A 25,477-nucleotide genomic window follows, 5' to 3' on the forward strand; every position below is an offset into this window, starting at 1 on the left:
GTATAAAAAGAACTACAGCCATCTTGTTAGGTGCCTGGTCTCAGACCGATCTGTTTTAATCTGGATAGAGTGCTTTGGTGTTCTGCAGAGAGGGATTCATCCTTTGTATTTAGAACATTTTCATTCAACATGAATAACTTTCCCGGTACAAAAACATGTCGATACCTCGCTGTAAAATTTGTACAAATTGTATTCCACCAAGTAACATCTAAAACTGCTTTAGCGTTCGGATCAAATACAACCATCTGGACTCCAACGGAATAATTCAGAAACAATTAGATTATTTTGTCGCTCCAATTGCCAAATCAGTAAATTACTAAAACAAAAGCCAGATTTACCAGTTCAATGTCAGGGTCACATTTAATTTCAAAACTTATCAAATAAATTCATACAAATGTTAAGAATGGATAGTGGTAGTAAATGCACTTGGTACAAATTCATCAAGGGGAGGAAAGGGGGGGGGGGGCAAAAACAGTGAAATTGTTGGGTGACGCTGACAGACAATCCGCTGCTCGTGTACGACTGAACTCCTGAAAAGCACATTATTGGCAATAATATTTTGACATGTGCTCCTACCCGGCGGCTCATGACTCGGAGGCTCTGGACAGACGTCTGTGTGAGTTCCGGTTCCCTTCTCCGGCCTCTTGTGTGCTTGTGGAGAGACGATGCGACACGAGAAAGGTTTCAACCCGACGATAAACCGCCTTCTGACGTCGTCAGACCGGTGCGTCGTCAGAAATACTCCACTTAAGCAACAGTTTGACTCGAAAAAACTGCACCGACTCTGGGGTTAAATCATCTCTTCATAACTAGGAGAATAAACAGCTCATCCAATCATAGAATATGAATTAAACTTAAGAAAAGTAAAAAAATAAGTTTTCCTTCAACGTATTTTTGATCTGGAGAGTTGTTTTTATGCTTCAACTGGTGTTTAACACTCTGGCCCCTTGGTGTTTAACCACTAGCAGCGTTACAGCGCTAGTCTGAAGGGGGCCGAGTCTTAAACCTGCTGAAAACAAGAGTGTGCCCTAAATCTACTCTAACAGCTCAGGTTCGTCACCCAGTTAAAAACAAAAGTGTGTGCATCATATTGAGGCCACGAAATTCTTCAATCCACTAACGTACAAAACTCCAGACATCCTCGAAATGTTGGCTGCAAAAATGACTTTACTGCAGTTTTAATATGTTATTTTTTTTTAAAACCAGCATTTGCAACTTCTCTGCATTTTACATTGAATCAAATGAACTGAAGGGGTGAACAGGGACCCCACCGTTTGTGCAACAACAACAAAAATACACAGGTAGGTAGGCATCTCTCTCTCCCCTTTGAAAATCAGATCAGGGAAAATGATTAAAAAGAAAGAAAAAAAAACAAAACACATCTGTACAGTACTTTTTAACAAAGTCATGAAACACAGGATTCCTGACATACGCAGTCCTGTGTGTGAGACGCCGTGTGTTTGTGTGTGTGTGTGTGTGTGTGTGTGTTTGTGTGTGTGTGTGCCTTGGCCATATTGGCGCCATGGCTTCTGTAGGTTTGAGTCCTGCTCCTCTGGATCTACGCCTCATAACTGCTGAGTTTTTTTTCGTCCTGGTACATTTGTGACCTCCCTCGTCATTTAATTCTTCTATGTCGCCTAGATCCCCTCTACCCCCCCCCCCTGACAAATGTGATCAGTTCTGTGACAGGGCGGCCCTCGCTGCTTCAGCCAGTCAAGCTTCCTAGAACTATGGCGGCTAGCACTGCTAGCCTGACTGAGCTGGCTGGTTGTGTTCTGGCTTCCTCTGTCTCTGGAGCTCATTGGTTTGGGGTTCGAGAAGGATGGGAGGGAGAGTTCAAATGAGAACACGTGAGGGTTCCCGTGGGGGCGTGGGTACCGCAGCTTCCTTGCTACTGTTGCTATAGCATCAGAGCAGAGTCGGGGAACAGCCTTGGCAACGTTACGTCCACCGAAGCCTCTCTGGTTGGTACGTAGGACGGCGGATGACGAGGAGAAAGTTGTTTTGGAAGGAGGTCAGAACCGGGAGAGCAGGAGAGTATTGTGGAAGAGAGGGGGAGTTTGGGTGAGTCCATGAGTTTCCTCCCTCAGGAGAGAGAAAGGGGGATTTTGGGATCTTCTAGATGAGGCCGTTATAAAAAAAAAGAGGTAAAATCAACAGGCTGAAGGAACAGACTGATTTGTCTTGTCTTTCTCCGTCTCCTTCCACTGAGGGAGAAAAGAGCAGCAGAGATCGGGAGGGACTGGGTGAGGTGGGAGCTCGTCTTCGCCCGTCTCCTCAGCGAGACTGACAGGTGGCACAGGCAGGCCGAGGACCAATGAGACGACCAGAGGAGGGAAGAATGGGAGGGACTCAATGTCCGTCCACTACGACCAAACAGAGGACAATTAGCCTTAAGAGCTCAGACGGGGCCGCTTCCTTGGAGATTGCTCTTCCTCCTCCTCCTCGTCTTCTTCCTCGTCATCCTCATCGTCGGGGTAGTCCACCAAACCGACCAGAGCCGTCTAGGAGGAGAAACAGGAAGGGGAGCAACGCAGTGAGGAAAATGCCCACATAGGAAGCAACAAGGCAAAAATTATGTCCTTCTGAGTGTTACCGTTTGTTGCAGTTTGTCATTACCTTCACTACTGGTGTGGCAGGAAGTGCAACTGTTTTGACGGAGGAAGTTGAACTGTTGTTTGGAGTGAGGGCTGGTGAGGCAGGTGGGATCACGGCAGCTTTCCCGTTATTGTTGGCACCATTCGCTCCGTTGGCAGCTCCTGCAGTGACACGGATTGTAAATATCGAACTTGAAGGTTTTGCAAACTGTTTGCAATCTGTACACGCAGCAACACCGGAGCAGCTCACCTTTTTTGGCTTCCATGTACTTGCCGTAGCTGTCGGAGAAGTCATCCTCCATCCGGCTCTTCTCCACGGCCTCTCCGTCATCATCGTCGTCGTCGTCGTTGAACCACAACTCCTCATCCTCGTCCATCGACCGTGCGTCTCTACGATACCTACAGACAAAGGTGACGACAATGAGCTTCCTTCGTGTCTTCATAAATCTTTTAAGACAACCGCTGCTCTGATTTGACCTTTATGTCCCGTCAGCCCACTGACCTGTTGAGCCTCTGACTCTGCCGGTCTTTTTCCTGCTCGTACCGGCCCTTTAGGCCCTTGAAAGTCTGGACGTACTCAATGGATTCAAGTGCTTTGTAGAAGTTATCCACAATGTGAGCGATGAGAGACTTAACGTCCTCCTGGAGACAGAAGAAAATGGTGGAACATCACAACCAATCCACTTTCAGTGCTACGTGTGCACACACCCAACACTAGCGAACGCATCTCAGTAAGGGACACTTGTTGTGTGACTACGCACCACTTTGATGAACTCAAAGAGCTCTATGATGGCGGAGTTGAGGAGGTTGTATCGGGTGCCGTTGTCCAGCAGGGCGTTAATGACGGGCTCGAACAGGTTCCCTTTGATGATGTAGCGGTTGTAGTACTCATCCTTCAGACCAATGATCCTGCGCATGAAACGCAGGGCACCTTGGACAAAAAACACACAGCTTAGTGAAAACGAAGCAGTTTGCTTTTGCAGGACAACTGACAGAACGTTTAGAGAAGGAAAGAAAACGCAGCAGAGTGGCGTGTGAGAGAGAGAGAGAGAGAGAGAGAGAGAGAGAGAGAGAGAGAGAGAGAGAGAGAGAGAGAGAGAGAGAGAGAGAGTGAGTGAGTGAGTGAGTGAGTGAGTGAGTGAGTGAGTGAGAGAGAGAGAGAGAGAACTTACAAAGAGCAAGGAAGGTGTGCTTTGAGTTCATGAGCACCAGCACTCTCCTGAGCAGGTCTTTGTTCATAATGTAGGTCTTGATGTGATACGTGTGGTGCTCCACACAGAAAGTCAGGAGCTCCAGGATCAGTGCCAGTAGCTGGGCTGTCTGGAAGTTGTCTACACAAAACAATAAAAAACACGAAGCAAATGAGCAACGCAACATCTTCAAAAATTCACATTAAGCTGAAGACTATGCAATTATATTCAAAATTACAGGTCATTTATTTGATCCCTTTCTGGTGGGTGCAGGTGAACGTAATGCGAGACTGAAACAGAATTAAAATGTTACTGTAACTATGTGCCAATACAAACAATCCCCAGTCATGGGTTTTTTGGGCAGTTCATGGTTGATGTTGAGCAACACTCACCTGGACAGACGGGGTTGATCTTAGCGGATCCCTCCTGCAGATCTGAAAAGGTTGCGACACGGAATGATCAGTCAACTTCTCTGTTTACCGTACAGTCTGAAACACTCCGGTTTATGCGAGGTCTCTGTCCCCAGCTCACCTTTTGAGTTTTTGTCATGTGCAGTGTTGGCCAGCAGAGGAGCAGTCAGGACATGCATGCAGTACTTGTAGAAGAAACTCAGAAATTCGGTCTTCTCAGTTTTCTGTAAGGAAACAAAGAGCGTTTGATAAGAGCTGTTGGCCTCAGTGTGTCTGCGGGCAAAACGATTTAGGGAAATGTAATGTGCACTGTGACCCTGGCCATCAATACGTGGTTATACTGCCAGTCACCATTAAAACCGTTGTGTGTGTGTGTGTGTGTGTGTGTGTGTGTGTGTGTGTGTGTGTGTGTGTGTGTGTGTGTGTGTGTTGGTTCTGCTTACATTGGTGGAAGCCAGCATGTTCTCGGGGTCGATGAGCGTCCTGAGCAGACCCATCAGCTGGACCGCTCCTCCTAACTCTGGGTCAGAGTCACAAATCATCTGCTTGATCACAACATTTATCAGCAGAACATCCTGCAAAACAAAAGAAAACACAAACAGAAGAAGACAGTTAAAATTAAAAGAGGAATTCAATGAAGATTTTGCACGACACGGTATGCAACCCTAACGCTTCTAGAAGACCATTCATTTTAAAGAGAGATTAGGGATTCCCTGAACTATACAGGCTCCACTTCTATGTGAAGAAATTTAAAGAAAAACAAAAAGGAGGGGGTTTTATCAAACTAGTTGACGGTGACGTTCAGTTGCTTACGTCGTCTGTCTGCTGTGGTTCCTGCATGACGAACTCTCTGACCATGGAGGGGCTGAATTCCACCAGGTAAGAGAAGATGTCTGTAGCTGCTGCCCTCACCTGCAGGTCATCCATCCCCTGCACAGGAGGAGAACAGGAGTTTGAAGACCAGAACAAAGAGAATTCTACACGATAAAATGTTTCCGCAGTTTGATTATTCATAAGCAAAAAAAACAAAAAACAAATATGGAGTGTGATAAACCGAGGAAGTGTTTTATGCAACGGTCAGAACATACCATGACTATTTCAAGAGCAGGTAAAATGCCTAGATTTGCCAGAGTTTTGAAGAAAGCGTCCCTGTTTTGCGGCTGCAGCGTTTGTGAAAAAGCACAGAATTCCTTGACAAAGTTCACCTGAAATTTACAGAAAAAAGAAAAGAAAAGATGTAACGTTTGATCAGACAGATTAAAGCAAGCGGTTAACGGTCATTGTCAAAAATACTATTCCCAAGCAGTGTTTCATGTTCTTGTAGAGCAGTGAGAGAATGTATTTTTAGTCCCAAACACTGTGATACAAAGCTTTTCAAAAGAATAAAGGACAACTGCATGAACAGAATCAATCATTTCATATTTCACTCTGTGACGGTCTGCACTGGTGAATGAATAATGTCCCCAAAGCGGTAGAAGCCAATAGACAACGAGGTAATTGACATCAAAAGCATTATGGAAAACCGTGCAGTAAATATTTAACCCTAGTAAAAGATGTAGCATTGCAGACAGCAGAATGAATCCATTTAACAGGAACAGTAATACTGAGCACATTCCCACAACACTGAATGCACACACACACACACACACACACACACACACACACACACACACACACACACACACACACACACACACACACACACACACACACACACACACACACACACACACACACAAATAGTATCACAACATCTGGCCTGGAGATTTAACAACGGTTTGACTTACAAGCTCTCTTCTTTTACTGTCTTCTGTGGCTTCGTCTGTGAGCTGTGCAAAGACCTCCGTTAGGAACTTCTCGTCCTCCTTTGGCACACGAAAAAAAAAAAAGGGTTCATCAATCAAGCTACTGAAGAAATAAAAAGGCTTGAAATCCAAATACAAACAGAAAGGGGAATACACAACTTAATCCTGGACACTTTATTCAACTTTAGCATCAAAAAAAGATTTGTTTTAAAGTGAACTATTCCAAAAACAAACACTGAGGGAACCCATGATTCTTAAAGACAGCCGCTTCACCCATCGTTAACCCTAAAATACAATCATAGGATGTAGAAAACTTGAATATGAAATGGTTGGACTGTAAGTTATTGTTTGCATTATGAAAACGATCGTGTGGCATAAATTGTTTTTTAAATTAACACCTGACTCACATAAAGAAATCCACTTAAAAGCAGTACAATAAATCTTTCAAACACCATTCAAAAATATTTTTATTATTGTATATTTGAGTAGTTCAACTGTCACAAGACAACACTCGATGCACACACGCATGAGCTTTTGTCGCTTACACAATTTTCAATCAGTGGCGACTGATTATAGATTTAGGGAAACACTGCAGATACAGAAATGTTCACCTGTAATCAGTTCAACAGCAAATGAAACCTGGTACAGAAAAGACAATGGCTTGTTGATAAATGTGCCTTAAAGAAAAATACAAGTTACCTGGTTTGGACCCTTACCTGCAACATACTGACAATCTCCACCTTGTTGAAGAAGATGAAGGAGGTGAGTGTGGACAGGAAGTTCTCCTCAAAAACAGATGGCGTGGGCAGGATGATGTCCTGGATGTACTGCACCCGGTAGGTTTGGTGGATCTTCTGCCGCAGCTCAGAGTCCGTGATAGGGATCACCTCCTTAAACTTAGCCGTCTTGGTCAAGAATTCCCGGTGCCGTTTAGGCTGAACCAGCGCTGGGTCATACTCGAGGCAGCCCACCACATCCATGATACAGTCATCAGAGAACATCACCTCAAAGAGGGCCGCTTTATTGAGGAACAAGAGGCCACGGACAATCTCATAGAGGTGATGTAGGCCTTCCCTGTTGTCCAGGTCCTCGCATACTCTGAAGAGACCCATGAGTTTCTTGATGTAGCCCTCGCTCATCAGGGCCAGGGCGAGTTTTTCCCTCCGGATGGGCGAAGACAGGACAGAGGTAACCAGGTCAGCGATCTCCTCCAGTCGGCTTAGCTCACAAGGAGGGAGCTCCACCAGGTGGCTCGTCTCTGGAATCTCCTCGAAGCGCTCCTCTTCCGACTCATCAATAGGGTCCTGGGTGATGTCCAGGGCAGGGTCCTTGCCTTGAACCTGGGAAATAAATAGTTGGCAGATATGAAATAAAGATAAACTAGAAGTACTAATGTACTGCCTCTGGCAGTAGCGTCAATAGAACTCAGCAAGCCAGCACCACTGCTGTTTGTGTATTCTTCAGTAAACAACATTTTCTTTACCTGGCAAATCTTCTCCCATATCTCATCGCAGCCCGCCTTTTCCTGGAAACTTAGGGCAAGGTCATAATTATCTGCTTCCGACCAGACAATCAGTGTGTCCTGATAGGAGGAAATAGAAACATCAAAATGTATACAAAGAAATACTTATCGTGTTTACAGGACACACTCAAACACAGTTGCATGCGTTCTCTCTCTCTCTCTCTCTCTCTCTCTCTCTCTCGCGCACACACACACACACGCACACGCACACACGCGCGCGCACACACACACACTATCAAAACATGCCTTAAGAAGAGTAAGGCATCACATATTACCAACAGACACACAAGCTCTTTCAATCCTTTGATGTCCTTTAAAATGATGAATGAGGTTACTTTGTCTACAGTCAGATCTATTATCTCAAACCATGTGGCATGTGTGTTATCTATCTCATTGTACTGACTGTTAAAATGGTGAAAAACAAGTTCACTGGTATTGTGACCAGGTTTACACTGGGACCAGATACTGAAATACCATTGTCTGCACTGTATCTGTGTAGCAGCACTTGTCAAGCAACAGGCCTCAATGTTGAAATGATTACATTTTCACACTCTAATGTAGGAAATACTGGAGGTTTGCACGGGCATGTCTTTTGTATCTGATCCAGGCTCCGATTATCTATTCTTACCTGTTGTTTCTGATATGCAGTATTCGGGCTTATCTTCGACTCCAATAGTAAAGATCCTAAAAACACAAAGACTTGGGTAACTTTTTCATCTCCGAGCTATAGTGCCAATGCTCACAACAAACATAACCACATAGCATTATTGAAGGTTGAGGTTAATTAACCTGTGTGGCAGTCAGAGAGCATGTAAGTAGACAATGTGAAACGATGAATAAAACAATGTTGCACAAATACTACCGTAAAACTAACAGCGGGGAGGGGGGGTTATCGCTAAATTAGCTTTTTCCAGTGTTGTTCATTTTTTGGGGTTATCTTTGAGTGGATAGTGGTTTACTAACCCGAGTAATAAGAAGTTTGTACATTTAAGACAATACTTTAAAGGCCCCCCCATGCTACTGAAATCGCCTGCTATACTAACGAGCTTGCTAGCACCAGCTATTCATTACATGTTAGCCTTTTATCCAGAGGCAATGATAATACTGGTTGTTCTGACGGCTAGGAAACACTGGCTTCAAAAAGCTAACTCAAAGAAACAATCCCAAATAAGATAACCAAAGTACACATAGTGGCCAATTGTATTCTGTCCGAACAACCAGAAGTTAGCGTGCTAACGCTAAGCTAACTGTAGCATCAATGCGGCTGTGCTAACTGTGAACTCACCGTCTGATTCTGCTCGAACTAATAGCGATATTCCCTTCAGACGTTCAACAAACGTAGACGAGACGTGTCCGGTGCCCCGATCGTCCCACTGCCGGTCTTCATTCAGCGTGTACACTTTCACCCGCCGCCGAGTGTCCGACATGGTTAACCGAGTCGGAGCTAGCTGGCTAGCTAACTAAGCTAACAAGCTAATCACCTCACACCACGTCTGGTGGTTTCCTAGCCTCGACCTGTTAACTTTGTTTCCACCCGCATGTTATATAAAAACATGCACGTCTACAGTAAAGTTCAACAATAGCTGTGAAATGTATCGGTAGCTGATTCATAAACACATTACGTTCACGATGTGAAACAGCTCGACAGGAGGGCCCTGTTATCAACCAGTAAAATTCACAAGAGAACACAACAACTCTTAACGGCCTTCTTTGCTAACGTCCACAGACCGCCATCTTGTAATCCGATCTTGTGTTCTTTTTCTTCTTCGACGTCAATCAAGCGCTAACTGCCGCGGGGTCTCCTCCTCCGAGCGACGTCATCCAATGGCGAAACCGCAGCGCGAGAAGTCTAACGCGCCCCCTACAGGCAAGACAAGTCATAGCAGCAGCAGTTACCTGTCGATAACATAGTTACAAAATATGTGTGTGAAAATATATCCGGAAAACAACCAATTCATTTTAAATGGCTACACATTCACATTTTCACAGATTTTTTTTTTGTTGGTGAATTTATGAGTTAATTAATTTCCAAACATTTGTGACCAGAGAGCTTAATATTCAGCGTTTTGTTTTTCGAGCACTTGGCCATCGTACCAGTAAGCCAAACAGACACAAAACAATTGATTTCAATACCACCTCAGTTTATTTTGAGCATCCCAAGTGTGTACTCCAACCTATAAAAAAAATCCTCTGTGCTGCAGTAAGTACTGTACTTCCCCTACCCAAAGATATCTTATACAACTGATAGACTGTTTTGTAAATTATTCAGAATACTGCTTCCAGTTTACAAGATAGACTTAGTGGAAGAGTAAATGCATTAACAGAGCTTAATTAATTCCCCCATGGAGATTCCATCTTAATTTGGTGCATATTTCTTCCACACATTTAGGGTTGAGACTATTAAATTGAACTGCAAATTCTGCCAAGGGCCAAATAATTAGTCTATCACACAAGGACCAGATCCAGGCACAGCAGCTCCTGACGTGGGTATTTCCCAATTTTCTTAAGACTCAGGGTTGTGCATCTCGTGGGTGTGTGAAACTCTTAAACACCAGATTAATTTTGACATTTCTCTCTGCGAGTGCAATTTGTGGAACTCAAGTGTATTTCTTGGTTGGCATCTGAATGTCGGGCGACATAGAAGTCTGGTTCTTTATGTGTGCATGCTATACTTGTGAATGGTTGTGAATTTTAACATTACAAAGCAACAAGTAATTGTTTGCAGATGACTCACATATACTGTAAACTCAAGGGAATATTTAAAAAGAACTGTACACCGTGTTCTTCCCACTTTGCTTTCTTTGTCCATGTCTTGATCCTGGCAGTTTAGAGGACTCACTGGACCCACAGAGGACACCAAATATGGAACTCTCACAATACCACAAGAGCAGCATTCTCACACATGTGAATAAGGAAACCATTGATGCATTGCACGGTGACATTGGAGGAGGTGCTGAAAGAAAACCCTCTTCCTGTTCGATGCTCTCAATGATAACTGAGGGGGCCGATCCGAAAACAAGACACCGTAAACACTTCAAAATAAAACTTTAAAATGTGTCTCCCGCTCAGTGTTCTTTTCAGTCGGTGCATATCCACTGATGACAGCAGGACGCTGCACTTGATGAGCGACGGTTCCTTCCAGTGCCGTTTAATCACCTCCATGCCCACGACAGCAGGGGAAACCTCTTCATGTCCTGTTGCTCTTGGTTTGGTCGATTTCTCAACAGAAACGTTTTGTAGCAAAAAAAAAAAAAAAATCGACTCATTTTAAATCCACTTTGTTGGCAAAGACAAAAGTTGGTGTGTCACAAATCGCCGCTGGTCGTGTGGCCGTCGCTTGGACCCATGGAGATGCTCTGTTTCTCACTCAGCGTCTTGACAACAGTCACAGCGGGAGACTGGAGCACCTTCCGCGAAATTCTCATCCTGCCATCTGTCGGGTCTCGTCCAAAGTACTTGACCTGTTAGCACAAGTCCAGTCAGAGACAAGGAGCCCAGAACGTGAACACAGGAGGCTAATTCTGACAACACAGCCTGTAGCTAGTGACACCTACCTGTATCTGCTGTCCCACCTCTAAACCCAAAGCACTTGGATGTTTGATCTAAAAAGAGGGAAATTACAAATAAATTACCTTTAAGTAATAATTTCAATCTCAAACACAGACACGCAGGCAAACAAATCCACTGACCCGTTTGTGGTCCAGCTGGGAGTTGTGCAGCAGGACGGCACTCATGTTGGGATAAAGCTTCACCATCACACCAATGTCCCTGAAGCAGAGCAGGAAAAGGCTTTAGATGATAAAGCTTAGATTTATGCATTGATAATGAAAACAATTCCACTAGATAAGATGTTTCAACTGTGTATCAAATACTCTTTTACAGTCAACAATATACTGCTTTACCTTATCTCAATAATGGTGGCAGTGTAGATAGCACCAAACTCCAGCTGCTGCTCTTGCTGCAACATAAAAAGATATACACACACACACACACACATTTGTTTATGCACACACACACACACACACACGTGTGGAGCCATGAATTTACACGCATGTACAAACAGCCTCATGTTCAGATCCCTGTGATATAGTGATACAAGGAAGTCCTCTTTGTTGTGGGTTTAACTTAACCTAAAAGCGGTGGAGACTCACATCGTCTTTGCAGATCTCACTGATGAAGTCTTGGGCTTCATTCATGGCTCCTGGTGTTGGAGCGAACACAGAGAAGGTCTCCTCGTCCACCTGACTTATTGTCACACCTCAAGAAGAAAAACAAATGACTGTTTCACCATTCTGTTAAGGAGTCTGTATCGTCTGTACTTCATTCACAAAGGTATCATGATGCTGGTTGGTTTTCTGATTCAGTCAAGTATGAATTTTAAATGACTTGTTACCCGTTTGAGCTTGTAACCTGCGAAGGTTGTAGCCGCCTGGACCGACGAAGCGAGCTCGTCTGGAAACAGGCACCCGGACATTTTCTGAAGACAGGATAAAACCGGCACACATCAGTTTCCTTTACACAGTAAAATGTGCCAAAAGCTGGGTGTGCATTCCTGTGGAAGCCCAGTATTCATGTGATTATGAACCGATACTCAGCAGCTTGATTTGGCCTTCTGTCTACATGGTATACTCAACGCATGTTTAAACTCAAAGCTCACCAATAACAGGTCCATTCTCTTTCCTCGTCTCTCTGGGTTTTGCCGTACATTTGTTCATGATGCCCAAGATCTCCCTCTTTGCCACTGGAACATAATAAAATTGAAACAAAGTCCATCAAGCCACCAAAAAAAAAACATGTTCACACCTATTTCTTTCTGTTAAATGTTCAGTGTCACTGCTCACCTGTGGCCTGCTGGATGGCCTCCATCACCACCTTCAGAGGCAAACCCGGGATCTTCACGTCAGCCTGGAGGTTTAATAAACGAGTGTAAACGAGTGTAACATATGAACCAAAGGACAAAAGATAAAAGTGGCATTAAGAGCTCAACAACTCAAAGTTTATTTTATTTAAACAGCCTAATATCACAATTCACAAAATTTGCCTCAAGGGGCTTTACAATCTGTCCTAAGAGTAACCCTCTAGTATGTTATAATAAACTTTATGTATTTAAGACGTGCAAATCCTAAATTACAGCTCTAAATCTTCTTTGGTCTTTTATTCAATGTTTGATATAGCACCAAATTATGTTTATCCAGCTCTAAAAATGAACCAGGTAAAATATTTCTATGAAAAATTGTTATCTTTTCAGGTAAATATATTTTGTTTTCAGCGACTGAGTGAACACTTGCTTTGAGTTATCTGACACGGTACCTGTAAAGCAGTGATGCCCTTGTTTGTTCCTGCCAATTTGAAGTCCATGTCTCCGAGGTAGTCCTCTATTCCCTGGTGAGGACACAATAATCAGCTAATAATTAGAACTTTTTAAGGAATATGTCCCGCTTAACTAAACTCTTTCTTCCTTTTTCATAGATGGTCGGTCACACGTTGTATGTACCAGAATATCAGTGAGTAGTCTGTAGTCTTGCATCTCTGCAGGTTTCTCTGGGTTGGCCTTGGAGATGAGGCCAACTGCTACACCTGCCACAGCGGAAGAGATGGGAACACCTGGGAGACACAGATCTAGACATGTTAGCTACATATTATCACAAAGAAGCACTTTATTATATGTGAATAAAAACACTGAAACAGAACCGAATCTAGCAACCCTATCCTGCTTATCCATCTTTAATTTGTTTGGAGGAGCATGATAAGAATCTGTCTATTCTAAAAAATATAAATATGTTTTCACTTGTCGAGTTTTATGGCGTGTTGAGTATTTATTTAGTGCACAATTAAAGTATTTGCTACTGCAGTACAAATTTTAGATATCATCTAATTATAGACTTTTAATGCAACATCATTTAGATTATATATATAAATCCTAGATATAATGGTCTGTTTTATTGAGTTGTGTTGGTTGCTGCAGCATTAAAGTCAAGTAAAAAATAATAAATATGAACAATTTTACTACAGAGATTATTAACTGTAAAAGAGCCATTTCATGCAGTACCTGCGTCCATTAGAGCGAGGCTGCCTCCGCACGCTGAAGCCATTGAGGAAGATCCTGAGAGAAGATAAAGAGGATCCGGTCTGAGACATCCTGCCAGACAGTGAACACGTTTCCTGTGGTGCTTCTACTCTTTCGAAACTGTGTCACCACACTCACCGTTTGACTCCAGCACCTCAGCAGTGACCCGGATAGTGAAAGGGAAGTCTTTAGGAATGACTGGTCTCAGCGCTTTCTCAGCCAGGGCCCCTGAACATGAATAAATACATACACATAGACACAAACGTGAACAAACACGAAGACGTCTATGTCCAGATGACTCTTGATGGGAGCGAGTGGTCAGCACACCCTGAATACAAGTAGAACAAACTTTAACACAAACCGTGTCCCAGCTCCCTCCTGTTGATGCCTCCCATCTTCCCAACCTCATTGGTTGCATATGGAGGGAACTGAAATGAAAAAGGCAAAGTTGATTTTAAAGTCCCAATGAAGATAGAGCGTCTTTAGCGTCTGTACTTTTACGTAGTCATTGGTTGAAATTGGGCGGTACTAGCTCAAGTAAGCACACTTCACATTATGTTTTTACGGGAAGAAAAGATGATTGAATATTTATATTAATATTTCTTTATTTACATATATTGTTAAATATGCAAAACATGATGAGGGATGTGATTTAAAAGGGTTAAAAGGTACATTTTTCATTTCACCTCCACTTTAAGATATAGAATCATACATCTAATAATCTCAGTGAATTTAAAAATGAAAACAGGATATGACTCACCTCATAATGAAGCATGAAATTTTTGGATTTGATGCCGCTGCAGAGAGAAAATGAATGGAAGACCTGGGTTACATTGTCTTTTATAGACTTCATACGTTGAATGGGTTCTGTTAGTGTGTGTGTGGGTAGTTTAGTCTGCCTCACTGATGAAGCCCTGTGTGCACTGACATGCAGAAATACACAGATAATAAAAGAAGTAAGGGCCAGCAGTATCTGAACTGTCCTGATAATGTCAACAGTATGAATGAGTAATAACTTTACCTCAAAGCTGTGGTGATAATATCTGCTTTGACACTGGATTCCAGGGAATCAAACGTGACACTGCTAAGCACCTATAAAATAAATAAAAAGGAAGAGGACTGAGCTTTCTTTGTTAAAAGACTAGAGCGGCTTTTCCACAGTAAAAATCTTATTCCAGAACCTCACTGGTCACCGTCCTGCTGCTATTGCATTCATTATCAAACCCAGTATTTCAGCTTTCATCTTTTCAGTTGTAGAGGACAACAGTCCTCTATCTCGTCCATCAAATTTGGACACAACGGTATTCTTCTTTCAACAAATCTAGCTTTGCTCTGTAGCTACCTGCGTTTGTCCTCTCTGGAACAGAGCTGAGCCATGCAGCGGTTTAAAGAGGTCCACATCGCAGGAAATGTTCCTTAGAGCAGTCAGCTCCCTCCCATCGCACCTACAACACGTCAAAAAAAAAATACAGTTACAAAGGGCACATCCTGTGTCATGAGAACATACAGTAATGTCACCGTGGGCGGGGCTTACCTCTTGTATTCATTTAGCACTAAATTGCGGAAGACTTCTTTGCTCACAGTGTTGAAGGATTCAATGACTTCAAAAGGGTCCGCATGAGGGAATCTTTCTACACATGGAGGACATGAATTGACATTTTTCAGCTGACAGATTAAGAACACAGAAAATGTTATAAAAGGTATTGTGTGAAGGGGGTTGCAACAACGCTTGAAACAGCTTACTTGAAAGTCTTTCCATGCAACACAAACACTGAAGGTGATCTACCTTTTAGGTCCTCTTCAGTTTCTAGTCGCACTTTGTTGATTGCTTCATCTCTTGAAATCTAAAACAAGATCGTGATGAGATTATTACCGTTACTAATCAAGAGATGCATAAACATTGTCGTATCACAGAGAAGAGAAACATCAGCGATTCTAGCTGCTTTAAATCAATTAAAAGGAACAGAAAACTGACAGACAACATCTGGATGAGAGACTTCACCTTATCGTGAGTGTAATTAGTGAAGACAGCATAGATCTTCTTGGAAGCTGACCTGCAAGGAAGAAAAGGAAAAACAAGTTTAAAAAAAAATCCTGAATTTTGTTTTGTCTCATTTTCGAGTTTCATCACTGGTCTTACTGCCGAACATGTTCCACCATGTCAGTCGGGGCTGAGAAGATCTTGACCGGCGTGCGCTTGGTGACCTTCTGTTCTCGCACCAGCTGCTGGATGGCGTGTATGATCTGCTGGGTGTGTTTGACTCCCACCTTCACTGCGTGGCAAAAGTCCTGCTGCAGCACGTTCTCAGCCGACGCCTCGATCATCACTGGCAGACAGAGAGCAGAATGCTCGGCGTTAGAAAGTGCAGGCTTTTTGCCCTCCTCTCCACAAGAGGCACCAAGTGGTGGTTCACTACCCTTATGGTAGTACCGCCCACCGTATAAATAGAGGCCTAGATGAGGACTTCCTCCTCTTTGACTTTTACAGCGTTCGCCATCTTACCCACTTGACTGCTGGGAGCTCCGGCCACGATGAGGTTAAGACTGCTGGACGTCATCTCTGTCCTGGTGGGGTTGATCAGCAGCTCTCCATCGACCATGCCCACGCGCACGGCACCTGAACAAACACAGACGCACGAGTAGTTACAAGCTAGATTTAATATAATGCGCAACAATATCCCGGGATCTGAAGTTGAAGAGACGAGCGAAAACGTGCATTAAAAAGGTCAATAAATCTAAATATGTGAAAAGGCCTAAATCTGTTGTGTGTTCCTCACCTATGGGTCCATGCCAGGGGATGTCAGACAGGGCCAGAGCAGCAGACGCTTTGACAAAAGAAAATATTGTTTAAGCTAAGGATCTAAAACACTATTGCTCTGTGGAAAACATGGACGGCTGAGATTTAACTCACCTGCATTAATGGCCAGCACATCTGGATCATTGACGCCGTCAACTGCCAGCAGGTTACAAAGGACCTTCAGGAGACATGGACGTACACACATGGACATTAATATCATCATTGTTCAAAAAGCAAAAGAGAGTGAAACTATTACCAGATAAGGGTAAAAAAAAAAAAAAACTGAACTGACCTGAGTGTCGTAAAAGTAGCCATGAGGGAACAGCGGTCTGATCGCCCTGTCTGAGCAAAGTATAACATCGGCATTAGTCAGAGTTCAAGGCAACGTCAGCACACAGACCTGCTGCATTAAAGACATACATATCAAAAGACACATTCTTATCAACTGACCTATGAGTCTGCTGGTGAGGATCTCGTTGTCAGTGGTGCCCATCTCTCGCCTCAAATAGTTGGTGGGGATTCGGCCTGCAGCAGCTGCTTTCTGTCTGTAGTCCACCTGTCAATCAGAGCAGACATTCATTCACAAATACTTTTTAACTCATCTTTCAAGTTTCTGCTCCTGGTGAACAGAGTCACAGGAAACTGATGGAGCCAGGCTGGATAACACTTCCTAACTACGTAATGGTTAATGACATGGAGGTATTTTTACTGTGATGTTAGAGAACATACCACAAGAGGCATGAACTGAGACGGAGAAGGTTTGGTTTTGCTCACAGCAGTCACCATCACAGAGGTATCGCCCAGCTTCAAAAAGAGAAAGCGATTAGTAAAAAACACGTAAAGATATCACATATAGCATCACACATCTGGAACTGGCCAGTTTAGCCCGACAACACACTGAAGTCTTCTTCACTCCTTTTTAAGCAGTGAAGGACTACATGTGTTTTAGTGGGGGTGGGGGAAGACAAACTGTCTTGTCTACCTGTTTTTAAAGGTGCTCATGAACAAGTTGCATATTTCTAAATACATTTGTGTTCAACCAAACTATCACAAACAAAAGCAAGAGCTATTTGTACACTGGTCTTATGAATATGAAACATACGCTATCTAAAAAAACTGGGTAAAGTTACATCAGATGTGTATAAAATCATCATCTTAATTTGGAAGATTCCCTATTACCTAGTAATATTTTTGCATTGGTTAAATATTTGAGAGTCAGATCAGTCAATTTGACTTTTAAAGCAACAGATCACAGGTCTTTATCAGCTGTACACACAATGTATGATATCCAAGACCCACAAATCACAGGGAAACATGTGAGGAACCTCAGGAGGAGCACCAGAGGACGGACAGACACTTGATGGTGTGAATATAAATACTAGACAGTAGAAGAAATAGTAAAACCACAACAATAAGATGTAAAGTAAAATGCAAACATATTATAAAGAATATGGATCAGAAAGGATGTCAAGCAACTTCCAGATGCTGCCAATCCAGACACCTGTTTGATGTGACTGATGACATTGTGTTTCTTACCTGTACTACAGCAGATCCATCAGCAAATCTAGCAAACCTCCCTGAAGAGATCTCGAGCTTCCTACAAAACAACACAAGAGCACCACACATCAAACATGTGGTACAAACTAAAACCATATATTACATGCAGTAAGGTGGCATCGTGTGACCCTGTGTTCTGGTTCCCAGTACCTCCCAGTAGTCTGTTCTAGGTCTGGTTAAGAGCTACATGAGAGAAAGGGAGGATCCATAAGCAACGAATACGCTTTGATGGAGGATACAGAAACAATTAGGTAGACGTAAAGAAATACAAATAAAATAACACGCCCTGCTTGTTAACAGCTACTGGAAGAGAAAGGAAGCCGGGAAAGTCAACTTACTTCTCCCCAAGGTCCACTACCAGTCCTCGTGGATTTGCGTGGTTGCTGTAAACACTCTGGTGACATAAACGGACGTGAAGGCGGGCAAACGAGTGCCCGAGTCGGAGTAAATACCTCATATCTGCAGAAACACGAAAACAAAACAAAGGAAAGTATCGGGGTGACAGTCAGTGCCTTTACAGTTCAGATGCGCGCATGGGGGCTTCCATGTCAGTTAAGTCACGTGTGCGGAAGTACGTTGTATTGACGCCTCTCCTGATTGGACCGGCCAAGGTACGTGAGTAACGTCAAAATGCAGAGCCGTAAAAAGAGGGAGTCGCGTCAAAGGAAGTTCAAAACGCTTGATCGTCACGTGATTCCCGTAGACCTCAGGTAGTTCCCGGAAGTCTTTGGCGGGACATTTGAATGCGTAGATATTGATAGAAATCAGTACAAACAGAGAGGCAAAAATGTCATGAATTTGAATAACGTTACATGAGTTTGTTTGTTTGTTCTTGACCCCTTTAAACACGGGACTTGATGCTACATTTGACGTTTTTCAGCTTCAATTCATGGAGTCTTTGACTTCAGAATGTCCCACATGCAAAAACTATTAACGTGTCATGTGTTTCATTTCTTAACCATCCTTTTTCAGGAAGGCAAATAACTTATACTTAATAACTGATATTTGAATTGTCAAACATTGTATCTCTTTACCTACCAGGCTCCATAAGCTAGCCAACTGTCAAATGCTCACACTGTATTTCTCAAATGTAACTGGTAAACTTACAGGCAATAGAACTCAATTACCCATCTAAGATCATGTAGACATCAGAGAAGAGGTAGCAGCAGCAGCTTGTGAGCCTCAAATAACCTTCAGTATAGTGTTTGTAATCCCTACCACTAGGTGTCAGGACTGCCTCATAAAGATCACCTTTCAGTTTGGAAGAACATTTATAAACACACTGATCAACCATGATGATAATTCATAATAAATACATAATTGTATAATATAATTTAGATTGTGTAGATTTAGATCATTTGAGTTCATTTTTCAAGAACTTGTGCCTCTATTTCCATTGATTTGATCAACCACTGCCCACATGAGTCTGTATTGTATTCACATTGTCACACAGCTCCTCCAAATGTTTCTGAATAATGGACTCAGTACATCAGTGACCCTGCTTCTTGTCCAGAAGTTACAGCTGACCAGCCAGACAGCCCTCCAGTCAGTCACTGAGCCAGCTCACTAACAACAGTGGGGATGCTGTAGTTGTTATGGCAACAGATGAGTGTTAACAGCATCTCTAACACACTAGATTACTTTCTCACATGCACACACTCCAGTTAATTGCAGGATTTCACACAAGCTCACACCCACTGAAAAACAGAAGCACCCGTACCCATTATTACCAAGGTCTCAACTGGTATTGTCTTGTTTCCATGGCTCCGGGACACATTGAGATCTCATTATTACCAAACAGAGCCACGGACTATTAGTGCGTAATGGAGCGGTTTGTGCTGCGTGGTAGACTACAAGGATCATAAACGACTTAGTGGAGGATGCTGCGTTTGCTTTGTCTTGAAGAAGCTTTGCTTTTCAGAGAATCTCCTCATGTAAATGTCAATCGACCGACATAGAAATCAATCTGTGGACTGTCTGTATATATCAGTTCATTATTAAACCATCATTTTCTCACACAGCTCTCTGTGGTCTTTTAAATTATTCGGACCAAGCTGTGTACAGAGGTGATTGATCAATGGTTGTTGTTGATGAGAAGTGATGTTCAAACCAAACTTCAACAACCATGACAAACTAAAGTACACTAAATAAATTCATACTAGTCCATCTTCCATCTGTTGTGAATGTCAGTGATAACATTTTTGGAAACATTTGCAAACCCCAGCAATTGATCTTCAAAGTGATCGACCATGTATGAAGTGATAAGAAATGAATGCATATTGTTTCAGTTCCTTGTTGTCCTTTTTTTTGCCCAGGTTTGGAGATAATGTCAAAGAGAAAATCTGCTTGTGTGTGTGTGTGTGTGTGTGTGTGTGTGTGTGTGTGTGTGTGTGTGTGTGTGTGTGTGTGAGTGTGAGTGTGTGTGTGTGTGTGTGTGTGTGTGTGTGAGTGTATGTCAGTGTGTCGCTTCAGGACTCAAGAGGTTAATGCTGTGGTGTTTCAGGAGATGACAACAGCACTGATCTCTGGTATGCACACACACACACACACACACACACACACACACACACACACACACACAGAACTTGATATTTTTAGCAGGGGTGGGATCTGAGGTTTTTCTGGGTCCATGACAACCACACATGGCTGCGTCTTTAAAAGCAGACTATATATCATCCTAAACATCATGTGACACAAGTTTTTGTTTTACAACTTTTCTTTCAGAATTGCATTTGCTTCCAAATTTATATTAACAGTGATGTTGGAAATTGTCTGCATACGTCCATTCCTGTTGTGGTTGGACTTATCTGTATCCCGTGTGTCACTGACAGTAATCGGATCCACTGATATGGACATGCATGAGCTTGAGGGAATCACCGTTTAGACAGCTAGCGACTTGAATTGGCAACGCATGGTTTCCTTTGTCACAAGCGTGGTAATTACATTTTGCACATGGCAAAGTTCCACATCATATAAGGTTCCACTCCCTCAAAACAAAATAGAGCAGGATACTTCTTACATAACTGACTTTGAACTATCATAAACTTCTTTCTCTTGTGGTTGAAAAAACATTTGCCCAGGGGCCATTATGTGCCTGTAATAGAACATCAGGTAGCATGTCACCGCTAATCCACTATATAAAGAAAATCTGATCTCCATACACAGACAGGCAGGTTAGCTTTGTCAGTACAAAGCTCCCATAATAAATGAACCTTCCAGGAACAGTCTAATGATTGGATGTAGATTAGAAAACGCCCAGTGAGTGTGTTTGTGTGTGTAGACACAGTGTCTGGATATGAATGATGATTCATAGACGAGTGGATTTATGTCTAAGAATGTACGATACATGCACAATAAATAGCAAGCTGATACATTATCATATAGGTAAGATTCAATGATTCATCAAGGACATGACATACCATTGTGGGTCATGTTCGATGGCATACAAGAAGTACAACGGTTACGATAAAACCAAATTCTGTGGTTTTAAACAGTCGAAAAGGTTCAGTTAGCAGAAACCAACAACTCATATGTTTAAAACACGAAAAGAAGATTTCAGCAGGGAGAATAATCTTTGCAGCATCAATAAAGCAGCCCGTGCCGGAAACAAAATCAATGTGTGACTAAAATTTGTTTAATTGCAACTCTGACCCCTGCTTTCCTAAATATTGGCTCCTTGCAGCGTTGTTGATCTATAAAGCCTCTCAGGCCAGAGGGCTGATAGAGAGATTCAAAGCTTCAAGGCCTCGACTGCAATTACTCCACTGATTACTTTTTGCTCCCAAACCTCGAATCCAGAGCTGTCATTAAGGCTCATCCTGAGAACCTCGGACTCTGCTGTGGCTCATGACGGGTTAAACAAGCTAGAGAAAGCACCGCTTTGTGTTTGAGTCGTGAGGAAGGTAGAATTACATTGCTGTCGTGTATCTCTATGTCTTTATGAAAAGAAATACTTTCTATTTCTTAATTTCTCTGAGTTGAAGGATGCATCAGAATTTAGAGAATGCAGAGGGTTGGGACACACACACATCTTTATTGCCCTGTAATGAATTAGGCTTTGACTCAGCCACAGGGGGTCTTAATCATTTGAACTGGAGATTTGACAGTCAGGCATTGATTTCCCATACAGCAGCACTACAGGATGGAGACAAACAGAGACATAGAGGACGGTCAGAGAGACCTCTGCTGCCAAGATAGAGGTCAGACCTTTAAATTATTTAGTCATTCGTGAAAGGCAGGAGTAATGTCTATGTAAAAGGTGTGTTTTTTGTGCTGTTGTTTCTTTGAAGATATGTTAATATTGCGAGGTCCGAAGCAAGATATCTCTAAATACTGGCCAGATTGCAATGAAATTGTGTTTAAATATTCATCGTCACCACAGGATAAACCCAAATATTTGTAATGTAATAGTTTTGACCATGTCATTTTAAGTATGGTCAACAGAAATCCATTAAATGTGCGGTTTAACTCAGAATATGCAGTTTGGATTTGACTCATCAACTTAATTGTACTTGTAGTGTTCTTATTACCATATTAGGGGAAGTCAAAACCAGTTTTACGTTTCTCAAAGAAAGATGAAATGGTAACAGCTCAAACTGTTCTGTCAGCCCACCCTGCATTCAAGGCCTCATGAGATCAGCACAGCTCCAAATCTAAAATTCTGGTGGTCACTCGTAAATTCCAGTGAAATAACTAACAGGAAGCTGCAGTCTTGTATAGAAGACAGAAAGACAATTTTATCTAAGACAGGCGCTGCTAGGGGACCTGATTTTATTTGTTATGGATTATTTCAGAGCAGCTCCGCTTTTCGTAGTTGTGGACTTCATATTCCTGGACCGGATTAATACCAAGAGGAAATATTTCCACGTGTTTCCATGTGCAAACTGGTTCTGTCGCGTTCGAGCCAAAAGAGGCGGTCGGTGGGTTTCCTCTGCGTGGTTTTGCCTGCTTTCATATAGCTGAGTGTGTGCGTGAGGAATGCTGCTGTGGGTCTCTACAATCCTTGAGTCATTAGGTGGAGGTGAAAAAAGTTCTTAAAAGCATCATGAATAATAGATTTTAATTAAACAGGCAGGAGCATGCACCCTGTTCAATCCAAGGTTAATGAATCCCACACTGAATACATCCTAACACACAATAAACACGCCGAGTAGTACAAAATATCCACCTAACCCCCCCCCCCCCCCCCCCCCCCACAGTAATTGAGCAGAGCATGATCGTGTTCAAACTGCTGTGTTCTGGTAAGCAGCAGGCAGTGAACACGAGCCATGAAAGGCTTTCATTATCCGCGTCACTGTTTAATCGCGTGCCGGGGTGACGGGGTTAGACGTGAGTGGGTTGCCACAGAAAAAGGGCTATAGTTGATTTGAGTAGACCCTGAAGCAAACTACCCATTTTATTTTTCACATCATTAAGATAAGATCAACTTTATTGATTTCTAAGGAAATTTAATCATTGGGAGCAAGGAGCAAGGAAATAAGCCCTGAAAGCCTTTTTTCACCAATCAGCTTCTTATTCTAAGGAACATTGACTCCTGAATTTGGCCAGTTTGGGTTATTTTACAAGAGATTTTGAGGTTTTTTTCCAGGTTAATATGTTCTTCTCACTGTTTAAAAGTGGGCGGGACTCAATGCATGAAAGTGAAGTCACATTTATGCATCTCTCGACCAATACAGATTTTCGCCACATTTGAATCAAAATGTGATGACAGAAGTTGTATGCATGCTTCTCAATCAAATCTGACAAAACTACACTCACACTGTCCTGATAAAGCTTTAAAAAATATAACTAAGTATTAAATGTTAGAGAGAAATATGAGAGTATGTAGAGGAAACAATACATCCTTCTTTCTACAAACGGAAAGTTTAATTCATGAGCAATAAAACACACTCTACCATAATTTAATACACCTTTACAGCACTTTATTAAGTCAGTTTGCTGACGTCATGAACTCTCTCTCCTTGTGCTACTGTCACACTGCATTTAAGCTCCATTCTCCTAGTTGCCACTTCTATCTTGGTAGACTCGTCACACATTTGAACTGAAGAAAGTATTCTCCAAATGGCAGTTTTGCAGTGCAAACATGTCAGATCTTACCTCAAACAAACACACGTATGTGACTTTGACTTCTTCACCTTGATGTTATATCTAATGAGCATTTTTGCTGTCTGCAGCCGGATATTTAATGTCTAGCTAAAGATCTTGATGTCTATCTTGACAGTGACAGACAAATAGAGAAAATAAAACCCCTATTTTAACAGATTTTGATAGGCTGTTTTGGTGTACATTGGCACTAAATGCTGTAACCTCCCAATGTAAACTCCCTGAGCTTACAACCCTCCAGTCAAACACGTTCTACAGAAAACAAGAGACAACAGGTCTAGTCCGGATCTCATATACTGTACAGCCTCAAGCTGAAGTACCCACCACAACAACCGTTACTCTAAATGCAAATGAGAGCCTCTTCTTATCAAAGAGAGCTGCTGCTGGAATGTGCTTATTATAAGTTTTAGGGGAGCATACAATAATCTATTTGTTCCCGAGAGGTGACCCAGGTCCCCAGCTCCCAAATCAGTGATTGTGTTTTCATTGGCTATTTGGTGCTCCCTCTTCACACCGACAGAGCCATTCATCAATTGTTGATTAGGTGTCTCCTGTATAGGGACTGACTGTGGGTCTATATATGATCAGGTCATTGCCTTGCTGCTGATGCAGCTATAAGAAATACTGTAACTGGTTGCTGGTATAATAGCTGCAGTATCACTGTAAGTTATGTTTGGCATTTTTATAATAATAGTAGTTGAAACTAGATTTTCTGTTTGATTAATTGGCTAATCATTTCAGCCTCTAGTGTCATTTCTCTTTGTGTCCCAAATTACTCTATAAATGGTCATAGATTGTTTCCTTGAGTATTTAATCCTGCATTACACACTGTTCAGACTGTCCCTCTATTTTTTCCAAAATGCCATTGATGCATTTTGCATTTCCCACAAAAGGTAAGTGCATTATGTCAGTTATGTATTTGACTGGAACATGATTTTACTATAAAGCTCAGGGCATACTGTACAAAGCACAGTGGTCTCTTTGTACATTACCCCACTAGGTGTCAGTAGACTTCTTATGTAGCCTACTGCATGCTGTAAATGCAGACAAAAGGTATGCATGGGTACTCAGTATTTTCTCCTTGCACATGAATAAAACAAGCAGAAAAATGTTTAGCATGCCATTGCATATACATTGCAGCAATATAGAGCTGCTTGCACTTAAACTTATTCCCAGTCCATTCATGTCTGCATCATTCATTAAAAACATGTCTTTCCAACACTGCTCTTCAAATATATTTACTAGATGACTAACTATTTTTTGACGAACGCACTAAATCTTTATGGAAATTGATACTTTCATCGATGCCCTATTTTTCTTTTAGAGCAGAAGGGGCGGAGGGAGATGCAGAGGAGAGGGGCGGTACTAAGTGTCCTCCAGTCATCCTCTCTACTCCCTCTTTTCATTCGTATGCTGCATTTGAACGGAGT

General features: G+C 42.4%; 2 protein-coding genes across 3 annotated transcripts; both read right to left on the bottom strand.

Moving 5' to 3' along the window:
- Nucleotides 1-341: 341 nt before the first annotated feature.
- On the bottom strand, nucleotides 342-9,292 carry ppp4r3b (protein phosphatase 4, regulatory subunit 3B). Of its 2 annotated transcripts, XM_068718973.1 has the most exons (16): nucleotides 8,810-9,292; nucleotides 8,153-8,208; nucleotides 7,486-7,584; nucleotides 6,719-7,342; nucleotides 5,985-6,062; nucleotides 5,286-5,402; nucleotides 5,011-5,127; nucleotides 4,641-4,772; nucleotides 4,319-4,421; nucleotides 4,180-4,221; nucleotides 3,770-3,928; nucleotides 3,359-3,528; nucleotides 3,100-3,239; nucleotides 2,848-2,996; nucleotides 2,620-2,759; nucleotides 342-2,504 (listed from the first exon to the last, which is right to left on the bottom strand). In XM_068718973.1, the coding sequence occupies exons 1-16, from the start codon at nucleotides 8,949-8,951 to the stop codon at nucleotides 2,394-2,396; spliced, it is 2,379 nt and encodes a 792-aa protein (XP_068575074.1). In that variant the 5' UTR covers nucleotides 8,952-9,292; the 3' UTR covers nucleotides 342-2,393. The 2 variants fall into 2 exon arrangements, with proteins under 2 accessions (XP_068575074.1, XP_068575083.1); XM_068718982.1 differs by lacking the exon at nucleotides 5,286-5,402.
- A 352-nt stretch (nucleotides 9,293-9,644) lies between these two features.
- Nucleotides 9,645-19,142, bottom strand: pnpt1 (polyribonucleotide nucleotidyltransferase 1, mitochondrial). Its single transcript, XM_068719022.1, has 29 exons — nucleotides 19,053-19,142; nucleotides 18,284-18,404; nucleotides 17,925-17,985; nucleotides 17,118-17,192; nucleotides 16,839-16,944; nucleotides 16,681-16,730; nucleotides 16,503-16,566; nucleotides 16,369-16,416; nucleotides 16,095-16,208; nucleotides 15,732-15,918; nucleotides 15,594-15,645; nucleotides 15,378-15,435; nucleotides 15,126-15,222; nucleotides 14,934-15,036; nucleotides 14,613-14,683; nucleotides 14,352-14,388; nucleotides 13,953-14,019; nucleotides 13,730-13,819; nucleotides 13,574-13,627; nucleotides 13,019-13,128; nucleotides 12,835-12,906; nucleotides 12,366-12,429; nucleotides 12,182-12,265; nucleotides 11,918-12,001; nucleotides 11,676-11,782; nucleotides 11,427-11,482; nucleotides 11,214-11,292; nucleotides 11,079-11,126; nucleotides 9,645-10,985 (listed from the first exon to the last, which is right to left on the bottom strand). Exons 2-29 carry the CDS (start codon nucleotides 18,400-18,402, stop codon nucleotides 10,830-10,832), a joined length of 2,313 nt encoding a protein of 770 aa, XP_068575123.1. The 5' UTR covers nucleotides 18,403-18,404; nucleotides 19,053-19,142; the 3' UTR covers nucleotides 9,645-10,829.
- Nucleotides 19,143-25,477: the final 6,335 nt, after the last annotated feature.

The sequence above is a fragment of the Cebidichthys violaceus genome, unplaced genomic scaffold (genome assembly GCF_023349555.1).
Source record: "Cebidichthys violaceus isolate CVI_PGR_0920_01 unplaced genomic scaffold, fCebVio1.0.p SCAF_10, whole genome shotgun sequence".
Taxonomy (NCBI): Eukaryota; Metazoa; Chordata; class Actinopteri; order Perciformes; family Stichaeidae; genus Cebidichthys; species Cebidichthys violaceus.

What these genes read in the sequence shown, in the direction of transcription:
- ppp4r3b (XM_068718973.1), bottom strand. Translation starts at nt 8,951, where the DNA reads ATGTCGGACACTCGGCGGCGGGTGAAAGTGTACACGCTGAATGAAGAC. An exon ending in TCTTTGAGTTCATCAAAGTG is followed by an intron (nt 3,240 to 3,358) that starts GTGCGTAGTCAC and finishes TTCTGTCTCCAG; the next exon opens with GAGGACGTTAAGTCTCTCAT. An exon ending in GTACATGGAAGCCAAAAAAG is followed by an intron (nt 2,760 to 2,847) that starts GTGAGCTGCTCC and finishes GTGTCACTGCAG; the next exon opens with GAGCTGCCAACGGAGCGAAT.
- pnpt1 (XM_068719022.1), bottom strand. Translation starts at nt 18,402, where the DNA reads ATGAGGTATTTACTCCGACTCGGGCACTCGTTTGCCCGCCTTCACGTC. An exon ending in CTCAGTTCATGCCTCTTGTG is followed by an intron (nt 16,945 to 17,117) that starts GTATGTTCTCTA and finishes TCTGATTGACAG; the next exon opens with GTGGACTACAGACAGAAAGC. An exon ending in AACTGAAGAGGACCTAAAAG is followed by an intron (nt 15,223 to 15,377) that starts GTAGATCACCTT and finishes CTCCATGTGTAG; the next exon opens with AAAGATTCCCTCATGCGGAC.